Source organism: Tachysurus fulvidraco, chromosome 11 (assembly GCF_022655615.1).
Source record: "Tachysurus fulvidraco isolate hzauxx_2018 chromosome 11, HZAU_PFXX_2.0, whole genome shotgun sequence".
Taxonomy (NCBI): Eukaryota; Metazoa; Chordata; class Actinopteri; order Siluriformes; family Bagridae; genus Tachysurus; species Tachysurus fulvidraco.
This window is the reverse complement of record NC_062528.1, coordinates 15,704,498-15,722,154: the sequence shown is the minus strand read 5'-3', so window position 1 is coordinate 15,722,154 and position 17,657 is coordinate 15,704,498. Positions and strand designations below refer to the sequence as shown.

At 35.2% G+C, this 17,657-nt stretch overlaps 2 protein-coding genes and 1 long non-coding RNA gene across 6 annotated transcripts; 1 reads left to right on the top strand and 2 right to left on the bottom strand.

Annotated features, from left to right (window-relative positions):
- Nucleotides 1-177: 177 nt before the first annotated feature.
- Nucleotides 178-12,072, bottom strand: si:dkey-24p1.1 (uncharacterized protein LOC556718 homolog). 3 transcript variants are annotated; one of them, XM_047820817.1, is made up of 17 exons: nucleotides 11,808-12,072; nucleotides 11,191-11,281; nucleotides 10,433-10,834; nucleotides 10,049-10,339; nucleotides 9,140-9,394; nucleotides 8,682-8,951; nucleotides 8,134-8,409; nucleotides 7,458-7,733; nucleotides 7,075-7,344; nucleotides 6,269-6,529; nucleotides 5,722-5,803; nucleotides 3,336-3,372; nucleotides 3,049-3,179; nucleotides 2,895-2,952; nucleotides 2,645-2,724; nucleotides 2,474-2,540; nucleotides 178-1,419 (listed from the first exon to the last, which is right to left on the bottom strand). In XM_047820817.1, the coding sequence occupies exons 2-17, from the start codon at nucleotides 11,222-11,224 to the stop codon at nucleotides 1,198-1,200; spliced, it is 3,012 nt and encodes a 1,003-aa protein (XP_047676773.1). In that variant the 5' UTR covers nucleotides 11,225-11,281; nucleotides 11,808-12,072; the 3' UTR covers nucleotides 178-1,197. The 3 variants fall into 3 exon arrangements, with proteins under 3 accessions (XP_047676773.1, XP_047676770.1, XP_047676772.1); XM_047820814.1 differs by having other exon boundaries at nucleotides 3,276-3,372; nucleotides 11,808-12,069; XM_047820816.1 differs by having other exon boundaries at nucleotides 3,276-3,372; nucleotides 11,813-12,069.
- Nucleotides 4,841-7,344, top strand: LOC113643679. Of its 2 annotated transcripts, XR_007144411.1 has the most exons (3): nucleotides 4,841-4,899; nucleotides 5,996-6,112; nucleotides 6,405-7,344. It is a non-coding gene; the product is annotated as an uncharacterized LOC113643679 (long non-coding RNA). The 2 variants fall into 2 exon arrangements; XR_007144410.1 differs by lacking the exon at nucleotides 4,841-4,899 and having other exon boundaries at nucleotides 5,000-6,112.
- A 1,187-nt stretch (nucleotides 12,073-13,259) lies between the features above and the next one.
- On the bottom strand, nucleotides 13,260-14,726 carry irgq2 (immunity-related GTPase family, q2). The gene has a single exon (XM_027145329.2). The coding sequence runs from the start codon at nucleotides 14,724-14,726 to the stop codon at nucleotides 13,587-13,589; it is 1,140 nt and encodes a 379-aa protein (XP_027001130.2). The 3' UTR covers nucleotides 13,260-13,586.
- Nucleotides 14,727-17,657: the final 2,931 nt, after the last annotated feature.

The window sequence follows — 17,657 nt, the reverse complement described above, 5'->3', positions numbered from 1 at the left end:
TTTATGATAATATTGCAACAGTTCTAACAATGCACAAATTACCACCACATCCATGTCAAACATTTAGATACTTGCAGTGCATATACAAGAGTCATGGTAATAGTTCATCCCGGAAGATTAATCAAAAACAGGAAGGGGGGGGGGGGGTTGTTAGTAAAGTAGTACATACACACAAAGAAATATTATTTTCTTTTATTAGAAAATTTGCAGACAAATGTCTGCACAAATATAAACAAAAACAGCTTATAAAATACTCATTACAACATCCAAAATGTAAAAATCTAAATGTAAATGGATGGGGTATAAGAAAATTTATCTTTCTTTAATTCTATGATTGTTTTCCACTGTCTAAATAATATGTGATCCCCCCTGTCTTCTATATAAACAAAACAATATACTTAGATGACTACAAAAACAATATATTTCAGTATGTAGTCATTTTATACAATCCAAAAGATTTAGAAAAAATAAGTACACCTTTCCTACTACCAACACTTTGGCCATGTCAAAGTCCAGACCTTAAACTTCTGTGGAAAGCTGTTAAGAGAGCTTTGCATAAATGTATGCTTTTAAACATCAAAGTTCTGAAGCAATGTGTGGGCCAAAAATCCTCAAACCAATCACAAAGAATACTTCAAATTATTGCTTCTAAAGGTCGTTCTACATACTAGTAATAATCTTTACAAATATTTTTGTCAACATTATAAAAATGAAAAAAAAAAATAGAATTTTAGGAGGGTGTACTTTCCTTTTCCCAAAAAAATCTTGAACCTTATTTGCACACATTTTGATAAGAAACTAAATTAAATGACATTAAAAACTTTCACACATTTATAACATACAATAATGTACACAGTTTGAGCAAAAAAATGTCATCACTTTAATTATCAGCAAAAATCACCAATGTAAATGTTCTCAAATATTTAATTGTCATTATTTAATTTCAAACTGAACATTCACTGTGAGTGGAAATCACAATTAGTAAGCAAGGTTTTAAACATCTTTACGTAGACTGTTTTTACCCCCACATTTGAGAAACTAGCACTTAACATTCAGTTAAATTAGAATCAGATATGGAATATTTAGCCACAGATAAATGAAAAGACTTACTCCCATAGAAGCACACAATGGTGCTCTGTATAGAATACTGGATACTTATTGCTTTATATAAACACATTCATAAATATTCTTTTAGCCTTAAATTTTGACCTCAGAGTATTCGGTTTTGTCTTCCTCATCTGAAAAGTGTTTATCCTTCTGTGGATTATGGTGTGATGTTGCAGTGAATGACACTTTTGTATAATTCACCTCATCTTCTGATTCACTGGTGTCCGAGTCCCAGTTTATGTTTGGAAATGGCTGCTTCTTAGTGCACCCACCAGACACGTTTTCATAATCTTCATGACCACCTTGTTGTTCCTGCAAGACAGACAGAATGAAGTGAAGTTCTTTTCTTTATACTTATCATGCTTTGTCTTACCAAATCCAAAAATCCATTATGTAAGTGATAGTGAAGGGTTTTTAGCTTCTGCTTTTTAAATCTACATGTCACCTGGAAAAGAAGAGTTTTTGTAAATCAATACAATCTTCAGAATGATCAACTTTCTATCCTATTAGAAAGGTTCTCTTCAAAGATGATGAAGAGAAGATGATCCTCCAATGATCTTCTACTGCCCTCACTAACCTTGACATGCCAGGTTTTCTCTCTCCCATCTGTTACCTGTCTATATATACAGACTGTTACTGTGACTCACCACACACCAGATTTAAACCCAAACTGAGCCACAAACAATACTCAAGACCAAGTGCAAAGCAAACAAAGAGGATGAACAGAAACCTCTGAGAGGAAATTAATATATAATACTAATTCTCTCACCTCAAATTATAAATGGTACACTGAAATTTCATTCTGATGGATAATTTATTCGAAAACTCAGACATTCTAAATCAATTATTTGGAGGTGACATTGTGTTTTTTAAGAAAAATAAAATAGCGTAAGTATTCAACCCAGAAAAAACAGAAAATAAAGAATCAACCTAAAGACTCAAGAGGGTGGTTAGGTTAACAAGGTAAGGCAAACAAGCCCAACAAAGTGGAAAGACAGCAGAGGAGTACTGCTCTAATTTTCAAAATATCAATACTAGCTTAGTCCTGACTTTACAGAGTGTTTGAGCAGCCTGCAAGCAGGACTTTCATAAGCCATTCACAGGTCTAACTAGTTACCTCACATTGCAGAGCAGCAGCTCTGTGTCTCACTCTGGTAGTGGAACAAGCCTAGGGCACCTGCCCCTTACAATTATAGGATTCGGATATGTTGAGACTAAATTATTCATTAGGTTCCTAAAAGAAATTGACTTTCTGAAGAAATTCTGTATGGAACATAAGCATTCTTGCCAATATTATGATCCCTTGCATGAAAATTATCTTTATGTAATTTATACAAACACAAGATCTATGATTAATATGACTTACTTTTGCTATATGTTTCTGTTTTGAAACTTGAGCATAGTCTGGCTCACCACTTTCATGGCTTGGTACACTTGGGCAACAACACAACAAAAACAACATTAGTACATTTTACTTATAATTCAATATTATTATCTTTTATAGATGTGTAACAAATTGTATTTCACATTTTTGTACCTTTTATTTGGATTGTTGTTCATGAACTGTAGCATAGCATAGTTCACAGTGGTTAAATCCTCTTCTGTATGACGATGTTTCTATAAAGCCAATGCCAAATTACTGGATACCACATTTTCCTTTTGTTTATTGGATACATTAGATTATGACTTGATTGTTTTACATATAAAGACAAACTGACTATATAGAAAATCCCTTCTACACTTGGTGGTAAGCAATAAAAGAAAAAAGAAATACTGTAATTCCTTACCAGCTTAGTTGGTGGCAACTTCAAAACATCGTAGGTTGTTTGAATGTCATAATTTGGCCTGGACAAGCAGAAACATAATGCATAAAATGCAATATAGTAATTTTTTTTTTAATCTTATTTTATACAATATATGCAAGTATAATGAGTGGTTAACCTTCCTGCTGCTGTGTTCCTGTTGGCTTGGGGATTTGAGTGAACAGCAGTGCTTGAATGATTGTCTCTGATCCCAAAGATCTCTGAAGATCCCTCCATCACCAGGTTCTCCCTAATGTTGTTACGTGAGCCCTATACAACATATAGTTTATTAACTGAAATTTATCCTTATTATTATTATTATTATTATTTAAATTTTACAATAATGCAAGAAAAAAAAAAACTAACAGATGAGCGCAAGTTTGACCATAATGGAGCTGCTGAGAAGAAAAATGACCGTTGAGGTGCCTCATTTGTTCCTTTACATCTTTTTGTCAGGACAATTCTGTAAAGTGAGAGACGTGCACAAACAAATACACACACATACACACATACAGTAATGTATTAAATTATGTAAAGTAATAAAGATTTAATGAGAGACTTCTGAACGAGTACAACACTGAATGATCACTAATAAATGCAGCTAATTACTGTAATAATCAAATAATAAAAGCTAAAAAAGTTAAAATAATTCATATTCAAAATTGGGAAATAATTGCAAAAAAAATACATGAACATGAACTACAGTAGCTTTTTTCTCTTTTTTCTGCAATGTGAATTACAATTAAAATCAAAAACTTTAAGAGAAAATCTACACCCCCTACCATTTTAAATTAATTTACACCTGCACACTTTTGCAGTTATCCAGTCATCCAGTCACAGCAGAACCATTCATGAAAACATACAGATACAGGTCGAGAGCTTTGCTTAATATTCACATCAAACACTAGAATGGGGACAATGTGATCTCTGGCATGGCTGTTGGTGCTAGATTGTCTGGTTTGATTATTTCAGAAACTGCAAATCTTCACACAACAATCTCTAGAGTTTACAAAGAATGGTACAATAAAAGTCACATTGAGAAAGCGACAGTTGGGTGGAAGGATCTTGCCCCCATTGCAGGTTTTTCGCCTACATGACCTACCCAACAAAAAGTGGTACAGCTCCCACATACTTTGACACACAGGGGTGAGCCTGGTCTCATTGGAAAGAAGAGATTCTTTAGGTTCAGATTGATTCTAGGCCCTAATGGCACAAAGTTACAGAGGCTAGAATGGAAGGTTTTCATTTCCACCTGAGCTGTTTACCTGATAAACTGATTAATCTTATTTTTCTGGAACATGTTAGGGACCAAATAACAACTGAGGGTCATAGCCACATGTCTTGGCTTTCACCAAAAAAAATTTCAAGTCAAAAGTGGCTTCAATAAAAATATTTTTCTACGGACATGGTCGTGAAAAAAGGCCTGTAACTTGACACCCTGAGCTGTGAGAGTGACAAAAGGTCAAGGATTACGCAAGAATTCTTCTGCGCAGCTTTTTCACGCAGATCCAGGCAGAGGAGGCGTGGCATGTTGCATATCGTTGGAATCGTCTGCTTATTGGCTAAAGAGCTGTAGATGTCCCGGACGATTTCATTTCTATTGGAAGGAGTAATTGTCAGTCAAAGGCGGGTTCCCAAAAATGATATGACGTCATTGGCTTCTCAGCCGTCTATCTCTGCAATACAAGCACCGATTGGCTCAAGTGAGGGCTTGTTTGATTCGTTAGGCCCTGGGCTATAAATATGACGTAAATTTAGAATTTTTGAATACCCCAATGAGAAGTTAGGGCGGAAAAACAAGATGGTGGCGCACTACTGTTTCCAGTTTTCGGAACACAAACGGAATATTTGCGGGGCGACCAAAGCGTTTTTAAAACCAAAGCGTGGATTAAAAGGCTTACAGATTCCAGTTCCTTGGACCTGTGGGGATTTTTGTGGAATATTTGTTTTGGAATATATTACCCCAGTGAAGAAAGGGAAGCGTCTAAAGGTAAGGGAAAAACTGGTCTAGCGCCACCTAGGTCAGTTTTCTCCAAAAAGAAATTTCTAATAGTATGACGGCTATGAATCATATTATGCTTTGTGTGTGGGCTTAAATATTGAGAGTATAAACTTTACTAGGTAAATAGTTTTTTTTCGTGTTTTTAGAGGATTTAATGCTTTAAATCTGAAATGAAGCTTGTTTCTGGGTCATCCCCTAGTGGTCACTTTGTCTTCCGTGACGTGCAGGGCACGGCGATCCGTAAGAGGTCAGAGAAAAAAAGCAGATTAGTTTAAGCTGACACAAATATCAACTCAAATAATCACTCTCTAACCATGTTATGCAGCAAAGCATCAACCTTGAGGCCTACATGTTATAACAGCAGAAGTCCACATTAGATTCCACTCATGTCAGGCAAGAATCTGAGGCTTTCCTAAACGCAGATTCACTGAAATTGGATAGCTGGATAAATGGGAAAAAAAATCATTTCCCCCTAAAATTTAACAGTCCTGTTTGGGTGAGCCTACTGTATATGACACTGGCTCATGTATGATGGGAATGAAAGATGTCAATCTCGTCTGCTCTATCTCACACATTTTCTTCATTCAGATGTTGTGAACATTAATTAAAGCTCTTGACCTGAATCCTTATACATGCATAAATGAGTGTGTTCCTATTAAAGTGGACAGTGAGTGTATGCCACTATGAGAGACTGGGATGAATTGTTCAAAACCCATATGGACACAAAGATTACAAGATTACAAACTGCACCATTAACATCCTGTAATGACGCATTTCTTGTAACATAGAATATAGCAGAGATGTTTCTACCTCAGAAGCAGGAACAGGACACCGATCAGAAAGAGGATGGCCAACAAGGAGATGATGATCTTAATGGCCAGTTTAATGTATTCTAAGAGAGAGGAAATTTGAGTTAGATTTGGTAATATCTCAGAGCAACACAATCATTTTATCATTTAGTGTATATTACAAATAAAAATGAAAATCCAACAATAAAAATACTACAGTAAATGTTAATAATGCAAAGTTGTTGTTTGGGGTTGCCACAGCAGATCACGTGGTCTGCATATTTGATTTGGCACAGGTTTTACACCGGATGCCCTTACTTATACAACCCTTCCATTTTATCTGCACTTGAGAACAGCACTGAGAGCTAACTCATGTGGCTGGACTTGCTCCCTAACCAGGAATCAAACCCCAGGTAATGTAATGTATCCATTATTAGATTATTTTTTCTGCTTATACATTATACTTTACATATTTCCATTGATTACTTATACAAAGTGTCAATAAAGAATAGCTTAGTAAATTGTAGTAAATTTAATTTACAGAAAAAAAACTTTAAAATTGTACATACGGTTATGATTTATTTCGAATGGGACAGATCTTGATTTCCCGATTTCATTGCTTGCTTCACAGTAGTACATTCCTGGGTTTTGTGGCTGTACTGTGTAATTCTGGTTATTTGACAAGACAGTGTCTTTTTCCTCCAGCCTGTACCATGCAAAGAAAGTGGCTGGTGGATCACACTGAACACTACAAGTTAGGTGGACTGGAACCGCCTCATCCAATAGACCCAGTGATGTCATATTATGGGTAATGGTTATGTGTGGCTGATCTAAACAAGGAAAAATGGCTCATTGAGGTATAAAAGGTAACACTATTTCTGACTTACTGGTTACAGATCTTATTCATCATCATCATCATCATCATCATCATCATCCATCAGTCCTAAACTTCTGTAATGCTTCTTTTTGAGTCTTTCACCATTTACATTTTTTCACTGTTCAGATTTAAACCTAATCTTTCTTTCTTTCTTTCTTTCTTTCTGAATAAATGAATGAATAAAGTAATGTTACTAGTAGCCAAATGTAAGCCACTGTAATCCTAACCAGGCAATTACTAAGGAAAGAATAAACACTGTAATTGCCATATTCATATTACTGTAAATTCATAGGTTTACTGTAAATGTGCTTTCTTTGGCACATGACCTTCGTCTGATTACTCGCTTCCATTTACAAGTAAAACCCACCCACCAAACACATTATTTTTAATTACATTTCATGAAAATTTGATTTAATACTCTCATTAGTTGGTCTCTTTCACACTGTGCATTTTAGCAGTTTATCTATTATGCTTCCATAGGCATTATAGAATACGCACATTTGACTCTGATATATATTGGTGGGGACTCAGCGCTTCCGATTTCATTGCTGGTGATACAAAAGTAATGGTCCGAGTCCGAGCTCTTCACTAAAGTGAGTGTTAATGTCTGTCCATTTCCTACTGTCACTGAGTGTGCTCTTGAGGATTTCTTCCATGTGTAAGCAGTCACTTGGGGCACAGAATCAGCTTTGCAGGTAAGTTTAAGTTCAGATCCTTCCTTTAGCTCGTTACCAGGAGATGCTGATGCTATAACATTTTTAGGGGCATCTGCAAAGACAACAGGGAGTAGCAGTAAACAAACTAGCTTTTTGACAATAGCTTATTTCATGGCAATATTATAAGATCTTACTGCACTAAATAGAGAAGATAGTTTTACTTACACAAAACCTCCAGGTATTGATTTGCTGAGTTTTGTCCCTCTGAGTTTTTCGCTGAGCAATTGTACACACCTGCATGTTCCATTAATGCTTTGGAAGTAAAATTGAGAAAGTTGATCTCAACTGTTTTTATTATTCTGCCATTTTCAGGGTTTGTCAGAGAGGATCTGCTAAGCATGAGTTTTGCCTGGGGTGAGCTTTCTACAGAACATGTGATAGAATAAAATTCATTTTCCTTTACAACTTGTTTCATGGTCAGATTTGGTTTTTTGGGTGGATCTGTGAATAAAAGTGAGGTCAACATATTAGAAGGAAATTATTATATGGACAAAGGTATTGAGACACACCTCCTAATTACTGACTTCATGTGTTTAAATCAGTCCCATATCAAATGGGTGTAAAGGAAAAGCAACTAGCCATGCAGGAAGTGGATTGTTTGTTCTTATGATCTTTTCGGATTAAATAAAAACTTTTACATTAACATGAATATTAACCTTCAAAGTAACATAAGCAGCTGTTGTTTGCATATATATCTGCATAAGTGGAAAAACACCTATAGCAAGCAGTCTTCTAGCTAATGTAGCAGAATTAGTATGCTGTGATATAATGCTAAACATGATATTTCACATGCTTTATACATAACACCATAAAGGTAAAAGTCACACAAAAATATACTTACAGAGCACCAGAACATTCACTTCAGAAGAGTTTCCTCCTGTACCTATAACATTCTCTGCACTACACACATACACTCCAGCATTACTAACAGCCACATTCTCAATCCGGTACACTTCGTACTTGTGTGAAAGCATGAGAAACCGTTCTTCACGTTCTGGTTTAAAATACCAGTAATATCTGTTAGGAAGAGGATTCGCCAATACAACGCATTTAAGGTTAAGGCTGAAACCCAACTTTATTTTGCTTACGCCCTGAATTGATGCATTTTGTGGAACATCTGTAGAGGCAGAAAAAGAAACCACAAAGATCATTATTAACTTTAGCATTATTTAACATATACAGAAAGCACATTTACACAAAATTTGAATTTGGACATATAGGGTGTGTGTGTGTGTGTGTGTGTGTGTGTGTGTTTTTATTTATTCTCACTCACTCACTCACTCATTTTCTACCGCTTTATCCGAACTACCGATTTGTGTAATTTTAATTTTACATTTTTTCAGATGTACTTATATTTAAATTGAAATATTTGTCTAAAAATATACTTACGAAACACAGATACTTTGGTAATGTCGACAGATTTGGTCTCTCCTACTGAATTTTTGGCCTTACATTGGTAGTCTCCTTGATCAGTTTGTTTTACACCTAACACAGTAAGTGTATCTGTTTGATAATTAATCTCTTGACCATCTTTGTACCATTTATAGGAATGCCTTTCGACTGCTGGATTGCTGTCTTGCACCAAGCATGTGAGAGTAAGCTGCTCTCCTTCGGTGAGGTTCTTGAATGCAGGACTGATATTGACACCTTTTGGTGCATCTGTGAAACAGGAAACACATTATGTGTTATGTGTTCAAATGCCTTTTTTCATGTACTTTCTTCATTCTGTTCTTATTGATGATAATTTGTTGAACAATATGCTTATTCTGAGTATAAGCCTTAAAAAATCTGGTTCATGACTTCCAAATGTGGTGAACATTTTGATTTAAAACTACACATATACTTACAAATGACATTGATTAGTATGTTCGTTGAATTGTCACGTCCATGTTCATTTTTAGCCTGACAGTAGAATCTGCCTCCATCGGCTGGTGCCTTAACATATAAACTAAGATTTTCTCCAGTCTGGGAAAAAGAGTTTTGATGTTTAAACCATGTGAAGTTAGGCTTAGGTTGGGCCTTGCTGGAGCATGATATTTTCACTTGTTCTCCTTCTTTCACATCCTTAGAAGTCTCAGACACTTTTGTTTCTTTGGGTGCATCTAGAGAAATATATACAATAAACAAATTAGCATAATAAAATAAATTAACTTGGAGATTTCATATGTTCTAGTGCTTAATTTTAAAAAATCTAGTCCTTCTTAAAGTGGAACACTGCAGACAGTCAATAACCCACTTAAATCCCATATCCAAGAATAGACAAAAACATTTTTTTCTTTTTTCTTCTTGTATATTCTTGAGATTTTCTTGAGAATTCTCAATACTGATTGTTCATAAGGTGTTGATTTATTTTTATAATCATATATATGATTTATATAGTATAGTCAGTTGCATGGCGAAGCACAGGTTTTTAATTAAGCACTTATTCTAATACATGATCATGTCTAACAGTTAGTGGCCCAGAAACACGTGAAGTTTTTGTAATTGTTGATATTGTGATTTCTGTGAGAACAGTTAAACAAAGTAAAATGGTTATCACTTTAATTGAATTCAGAGGGCTTTAAAGTTCTTCTGTCATATGACTTGCCAAGTTTTAAGAGAGATAAAAACAAGAGGTTGATGACATTGTAGATGACATACTTTGAAGTCAAGAGGAAACGTTCTACATAATTTAAGATTATTATTCTATAAATCTTCAAAACATTATCAATAAATTCAATAAATGTATATGCTGTGTTTTGTTTATCTGTACCTACATTCCACTTTAAGTGTAAAACTCCTATCCAGGCAGTCCACATAAGTGCTATCAGAAGGTTGACATATCAAAGTTCTCCCATCATCTTTCCAGTTTAAGGTCAATTTCAGCTCACTGTATTTTTCTTCAACATTACCATCCATTTTCACATCAAAATCACTTGGAACAGACGACTGCCATTGAGGATATGACTCACATTTTGCTGATGTTGCACAGTATAAACTCACAGTGTCACCTTCTTTAAGTGACCTATTCAAATGTGGTGGCTTAATGTGGACCTTGCAGGGATTTTCTACAATATAAATTGACAAATAGATGGATTATAATCTAATACATTTAACATTTAGAAAGAATTAAGAACTAGTTAATGACAGGTAGAACTTACCCATGACTGTGAGAGTAAATGCACTACTCAAATATTTGTCACTTCCTTTTATGTACCTAAACGTATAGTTTCCACTGTCGTTCACTTTAAGATCATTAATTTTTAATGAGCATGTGGCCCAATTAATGGGTTCGTGAAAAAATTTCACTCTGTTAGAGTACTCAAGGTCCTGTGGCCGCTCCTTTGTATTGCTATATACAACCGTTCCATCAAATGCATGTTTCGTTGCATTCCACTTAGGATCTTTAAGCCACAAAAGTGTCATACTTTCTTGAAACTGATAACTGCAGCTAATTGTGACACATGATCCCTCTCCTTTTGTTGCTCTCTCCTTATGGATATTTATAGGTTTTGGTTTCATTGGATTTGTCGTTGCTATTGAGCTGAACAAACACCAAAATACTGAGAAAAAAAACAGAATCATTAACACACAATTCATCATCACTTCAATAACATCTTATAAAAGCTGCTGTATTTGATTTATTAATGTAAAGGTTAATTCTTAAATAAAAAACTAATAAAATATGTTACAGTAACATGTTGAGAGGGTATAAGAAGAATACAAAACTTTGGGAAATGCTGTTGAAGGAAAATAATGAACTACGGGGTGGTTATTTTAACTCCATGTCACCTCAAGCTGCATCAAACCACTCCATTGTTGATTATTTGTCTACAGCAGCATCCAAGAGGCTTTTATTACAATGTAAAAAAGCTGTACTTTCTTTTATCTAGATTTTTAATAAACAAAAAATACACACCCCAGGGAAGGACAGAAGTCCACACTGAAGACATCTTTTTATAGGTTACAGTGTTATCTGGTTGCTTTTAAAAATCTGGTCCTTAGAAACTCTAAGACACACATTAACACAACACATGTTTATTTGTGAATGCTCTACCAACTTTGGCCTATTGCAGCTGCAAATGACTCATTGTCGAGGTGTAAGGTCAGAGATAAAAAAGTTGATGTGGAACTGAGAAATCTTCCAGAAAGTGATATTTTCTGTAACTTTATAGCATGTATTTACATTCAACATTGTAAACTAAAATCAATAAGCTGTTTCTCCTAAACAAATGATGTCTAAATTTAGCTTTTAACTATTGCTTTGAATGTAATATAGTATAAAATTAATACAGCATGGCTTTAAATCACAATATCTGCTGTTACTTGAAAATACACATCCAAATACCTGATTTATGTATATTCCACATTGTAGTGCGCCATCGTTTAAAAAATCAGAAAGCCTTACTAATACACGGTGTCATTTTCCAGAGCATTAGTTCAAATGAATGTTCAAAGTAGTACACAATTTGCTAGCTGATTAGAAAAGGAACTGTGGACTGACAAATCAATTACACTTCATGAAAACCAAATTACCTTACAATCAAATCCAGCGATCTTGGCTAAATGGCTCCAGGTACTCCGAATTAGTTTACATGAATTCTTCCAAGTAAAATAGGTCCAAATCAGATTTCACGGAAACAAAAGGAGAACTTCACAATATGCTAAATTTGCATGATCAACCATACAGAAAACAAAAAGAAAAAAAATCTTATTCTGTTTAGAGATTCAGAAAAAAAAGAAGAAGCTATTATTTACTCACCCCGTTGATCATGTGCAAACCAGGCTACTTCCTGTAGCAAAGATTTTCTCTGTGACTGTATAGTCAGACAAAATTCAGTACACTCCTTGCAACAGTGATCAGTAATTGTCAGTACTGCATCTACTGTGTGAAAACAAGAATCTTTTGTTGGAGTTACGTGTTAGAAAGTGCTTATTTTTTTGTCCTGCATATCTGCTTCCTGATAAGAAAGGCATCTGTAAAATCTGTGCCAAAAGAAATATGCATACTATCCGCTGTGGTGACCCCGAACAGGGAGCAGCTGAAACACCAACAACATATAAATTTACAGAAAGCTATCAGTTTCATTATTACAAAAAAATTCAGCAGTTTATTTAGGTAGACAACAATACTATTGTAAGGTTAAGACAGGTTGTTTACATGAGATATTTCAGTTACTATATTTCTGTTATTATGACTCACGTTTGTGCATGTATATTTATAGCTTTATATAGCAGACATGATTTCATAACATCTCAGTTTTTTCACTTTTATCTATGTGCAGGTGTATGTAGAGCTCTTTTGAGAGTTGAGCTAATACTGTATTTTCATGATGCATGGGGACAGGAAATGTTCGCATTGTTGAAGTTTATCATTCACCCACTGGAGTGCTGTGGTATTTCAGGTGGCTGATAGGGTGATGTTAACTGGTTGCTATAGTGTTCCAGATGGCTGGTGGTGGGGAAAAACACATTTCTTATCTTCAGTGTATGTCGGTTGACAAATGGTTCAAATGTACAGGAATTAGAAAGCCAGGCCTACTAAAAATAAAATAAAATGTAATACAAATGGCCATTTTTATGTGCAGTGTGCCGTCACTACTAAAACTTAATAAAAGTAATAATTTGACAATTTGTCACTTTACAGTGTTTTATTTCACTGTGTAAAACATCTACTTAATGCAAATGCAACAAAAGTGAAAATGAAAATGGCGAAGAAAGAAAATAAATGTCTGTACGACAAGACTACCGCCAAGGATAAATTCAATTATTTCATTAAATTCTGTTTAATCTTTTTTTTTAAATAAATATCTTTTATTTTGCAAAAACTCAGACTCTATTCTTGAATCCAATTTTTAGATTTACACATATTCACACCTTACAATGCCTGTTTTTTATTCACATTATCTATAAAAGATTATTTGAAATATGCTTGCCACTGTGTTTTTTATTTGTTTTGTTTTATTATAATGGTGGGGTTTTTGGGGCTTTAGATATGAGAAAACAATTGTAGAGCACTTTAATACAAAGTACATACAATGCATATAATTTATTCACATGTATTCCCACATGCATCAATTTCTAAAAGAATGAGAGAGTGAAAATTAAATGTGTACTGTATAATTATATCAGGCTGCAAATAACATGGGGGTAGTTTCCTGTAAAACCCACCCAGTTGGGCAGGAAACTATGAAAAAAAGGTGGGTTTAATTTCAATTCTGACTGCAGCCAGCATGCAAGAAAAGCAAGTCAGTCTTCAGTGTCTGAAACCTGTCTGCTTCTTTCATCAAATGCATTAAAATTATAATATGCAAGTTACTGGGACTCCCCTATTGCTAAAAGTATAATCTTCTCAGAATCAGTACTCATGTCATCAATGGCAGAGTTGATGGTTTTCAGCATGACAGTAAAGGAGTGACTCACAGCTCTGACCTGCCGTGGCATGGCCAGTTCTACCAGCCTCTTAGTGGTTGTGGTGGTGTCCTTCTCTGCTGCTGCAAGCCGCTTCTTCACTTCACTTTTGCTGACCTCCTCTGACAGGATGCACGTTCGCATTGCCTTGAGCTTGGCAGGGTCAATGCCTCGCTGCCGTGCAAGCCTTTCCACAGACTCATTGTCCAGACAAAGAGACATTTGGGCCTTTGTTAAGATCCGTTCAGCAACACTGGCATCCACCATGGATGCTAGCATGGGTACAGGAATAGCAGAAACCCCACCAGAAAGTGAGGCTGCAGCCCACCCTATAGCCTTGAATGCATCCTTTTTCTGGGCCACTATGGTAGTGGAGAAGATAGGCAAAGCCAGCAAAAGGGCATAGGCCCTTACTTCTGGAAGGTCACACAACATTACCTCTAAGAGCTTTATGAAGTCTAGCTTTTCCAAAGCAGAAGGATGTACAAGGAAGACTTTTGGCAAAGCCACTCCTTCAGCTTTCAGTGCCTCCAGACTAGCTTGTCTTTTGGCCTCCAGATTTTTCTCAGTGTCATTCTCAGATGCCAATAAAACAAAGTACATGGCTTCTTTCTGTAGTGAACGTGCCTCGCTCCAGACATCCACAGTGTTTGGACTTGGATTTTGAGTAAAGGTCATGATCACAATGTTATACCTTGGGATTTTATAACGCTCAATATAGTTCTTAGGATCAAAAGAGTCATCACTGGAGATCATTGGCAAATCCCACAGACGGAAATCTGGATGATTGGGATTAGGGAAAACAGCCAGTTCTTCTGGGGCTGCTCTGGATGGACAGACAGCTGCTCCTTCATCACCAACATTCAGCCCTCTGAGGGAGTTAATAAAAGCTGCTTTCTCTGGCCCTCTGTCCCCAGTGATTGCAATATTGATACGACTTATCAACAGATCTTCAACAGTATCTTTAATGTTTGCAATGTTGTTCTTCTCAAAAGACTCTTTCAGGGTCTCCAGTAGATTGAGACACTTCAACACATCTGCCATGTCTCCTGTTCTTGTGATCTGTCATGACATTTTTCAGTATTATTTTTAGTTTATACTCTCAGAAAAAAACTGTTCTGAATTGTTCAGGGTAAAACCTAATAACACAGGTTATGCCTTACAGATAGATATTCCAAAAAGCATTCATTCTTAAAGATACCAAAGTTTAGCTATACAAGTAAACTTCAGAAAACCTTTCATTAACAGTTAAGTATATTTAATAGCTACACGTTGGATACTCATTCAAAAAGTTCTCTCAGGAGTCTACTGGAGACCTCATACAAGTTTTCACCTGAGGGACTATTTAAGGTGCTCAATAAAACATTTGTTTCCAGAAAGCTGATATTATAAGCTTATAAGCGTATTATATTACAAACTATATATTAAGTGTGCATCATTTTAACATACAGTACTAATGCATGAATTCTGTCGGCTTTTTGCTAAAACAAACACATTGCACATTGTATATAGATCCATAATGATTCAGGTCTCACCTGGAGTTTTCCAAAAAGACATCCAAGTAACTGTGGGCAGGTTTTTGATAGAAAGATTTCAAGGTAACATACATAGATGGCTGTCACGATAGAGACAGACCTGACATTTTGTCCTACTGTACTTATTTAAATATGCTCTTCAGTATGTGGAACATTCTAATCCTATTAACAAAGATTTAATCTGCTTACCAACCTTCAGAAACACAGCAGTTTTCAATACACAGGTCAATATGAGGAGTACACATTTGGAAAAGCAAACTATAGAAGATTTAAGAAAGGTAGTATTTTTTTAGGTATCTACATGTTTGTAACAAGTGTTAATACTTGTATTTAATAGCACTTAGACAGAAAATAATCAAATCATCAAGTGTCAGCCAGTTGCATTGATTAAACATGAAAATGTTTAAGAATTTGTCATTTGCAATTTGTAATATAACACACTTTCCCTCTTATAGTTTCCACTGGTGCTTTTCCTTGTATTAAAAAGACATATTTAATTGGTGTATTGTATATAGTCACATGACCTACATTCACAGTGTATACTTATTCTAGTTTATACTCTTTTATGTTTAATAAAGGTATTTAGGTATATCTCTTCAACACATCTGCCATGACTCCTGTTCTTGTGATCTGTCATGACATTTTTCAGTATAATTTTTAGTTTATACTCTCAGAAAAAACTTCTGAATTGTTCAGGGTAAAACCTATTAACACAGGTTATGCCTTACAGATAGATATTCCAAAAAGCATTCATTCTTAAAGATACAACAGTTTAACTATACAAGTAAACAAGTTTCCACCTGAGGGACTATTTAAGGTGCTCAATAAAACATTTGTTTCCAGAAAGCTGATATTATAAACTTATAAGCATATTATATTGCAAACTATATATTAATTGTGCATCATTTTAACACACTAATGCATGAATGCTGTCGGCTTTTAGCTGAAACAGACAGTGCACATTGTATATAGATCCATAACGATAAGCCATATTTAATTGGTGTATTGTATATAGTCACATGACCTACATTCACAGTGTATACTTATTTTAGTTTATACTCTTTTATGTTTAATAAAGGTATTTAGCAGTCTATGCCTGAAGTGGGCAGTATTACATTGTGTAGCCGCAGAGAACACTTTATTAGGTGCATCTGCCTTATGCACAATCAGACACTCACAAACACAAAAATGTTTCATTCCTTACATAAAAACTCAGTTTATGAGACAAAATGTTTCTTTATTTCATCATCAGTGAATCCTTCATAAAAAGAAGAGTACTTATTTACAGTGTATGATTTTATTCAAAGCCTGCTATAGACTCGCAATGATTATATATATTTTTTAAAAATTGTGTATTCATGAGATTTTTTTTCAGGAATAAAGCGCGTCTCTCCTGGAGTTCTTAGTCGAGCCTGACACTTATCAGCCAATCAAAAAATAGGCTACACAATAGCCAATCAGAAAACTATTGTATACGGGTAGGATTTAACGCAACCAATGAAAAAAATTCATTCGAGAGGGTATTTTCGATGGTCAGTTTGAACAAAACCTCAACACGAAACAGCTTGTCTTACTGTATAATCTCTCTCTCTCTCTCTCTCTCTCTCTCTCTCTCTCTCTCTCTCTCACACACACACACACACGCACACAAATTAATAAATGGAAATTGAATAAAAATACTTTGTATTTGATTAAAATGTGGTCAGTGATCCTGATGAAAAACAGTTTTTGTTTGTTTGTTTTGTTTTGTTTTGTTTTTGGAGGAGGGGGTCGATGAGGGGTTGGAAATGTCACTCTTGCCTGTCTTCAAAACTTGAGAGCCCTGTTTTTGAAAAGAAAAAAATTATTTTGTGCTCTTTGCTATTTTTACAACAAGCTCTTGTGCTCTTTACTATGTTAGCAATCGACAAACTGTCTGTACTGTACATACGTAGCTTCAAAATAGGGGAAGTGTTTTTTTCAGTGTTCAGAAAAAGAAGAATAGAAACAAACAAACTAAAAAACATAGATGGGTTTACAAGCTAGTAATGCAAATATTTTGTACTGTTTTAGGTAAATTAAACTTGACATGCTAAGAACATAAATAGCAACAATTTCACAGAATTACTCATAGTTAAAATGCCAGAGCCATTCTTCACTGTCCTTCTTAACGATAAACCATACTGTACTGATAAACTATCCCGGTTAAACTTGGACTTCCTCTAACTCCACTTGCTTTTCACTTTCCATCCCATTTTCTAGGCCTTGATCCCCTCCATCTTGCTTTGCTCCTTCTTGAGCCACTTCATCTTTCTCCAGTTCATGCTGCACGGTCTGAACTTCCTCTCCTTCATTTGGCTTTTTTATCTGAATCTCTGCATAATCACTCTCTGCTTGTTTTGGATTTAAGTCTGTGTCTTTCTTCTTCTGTAAAAGTGAGTAGTTGATGGTGGCGTAGTCA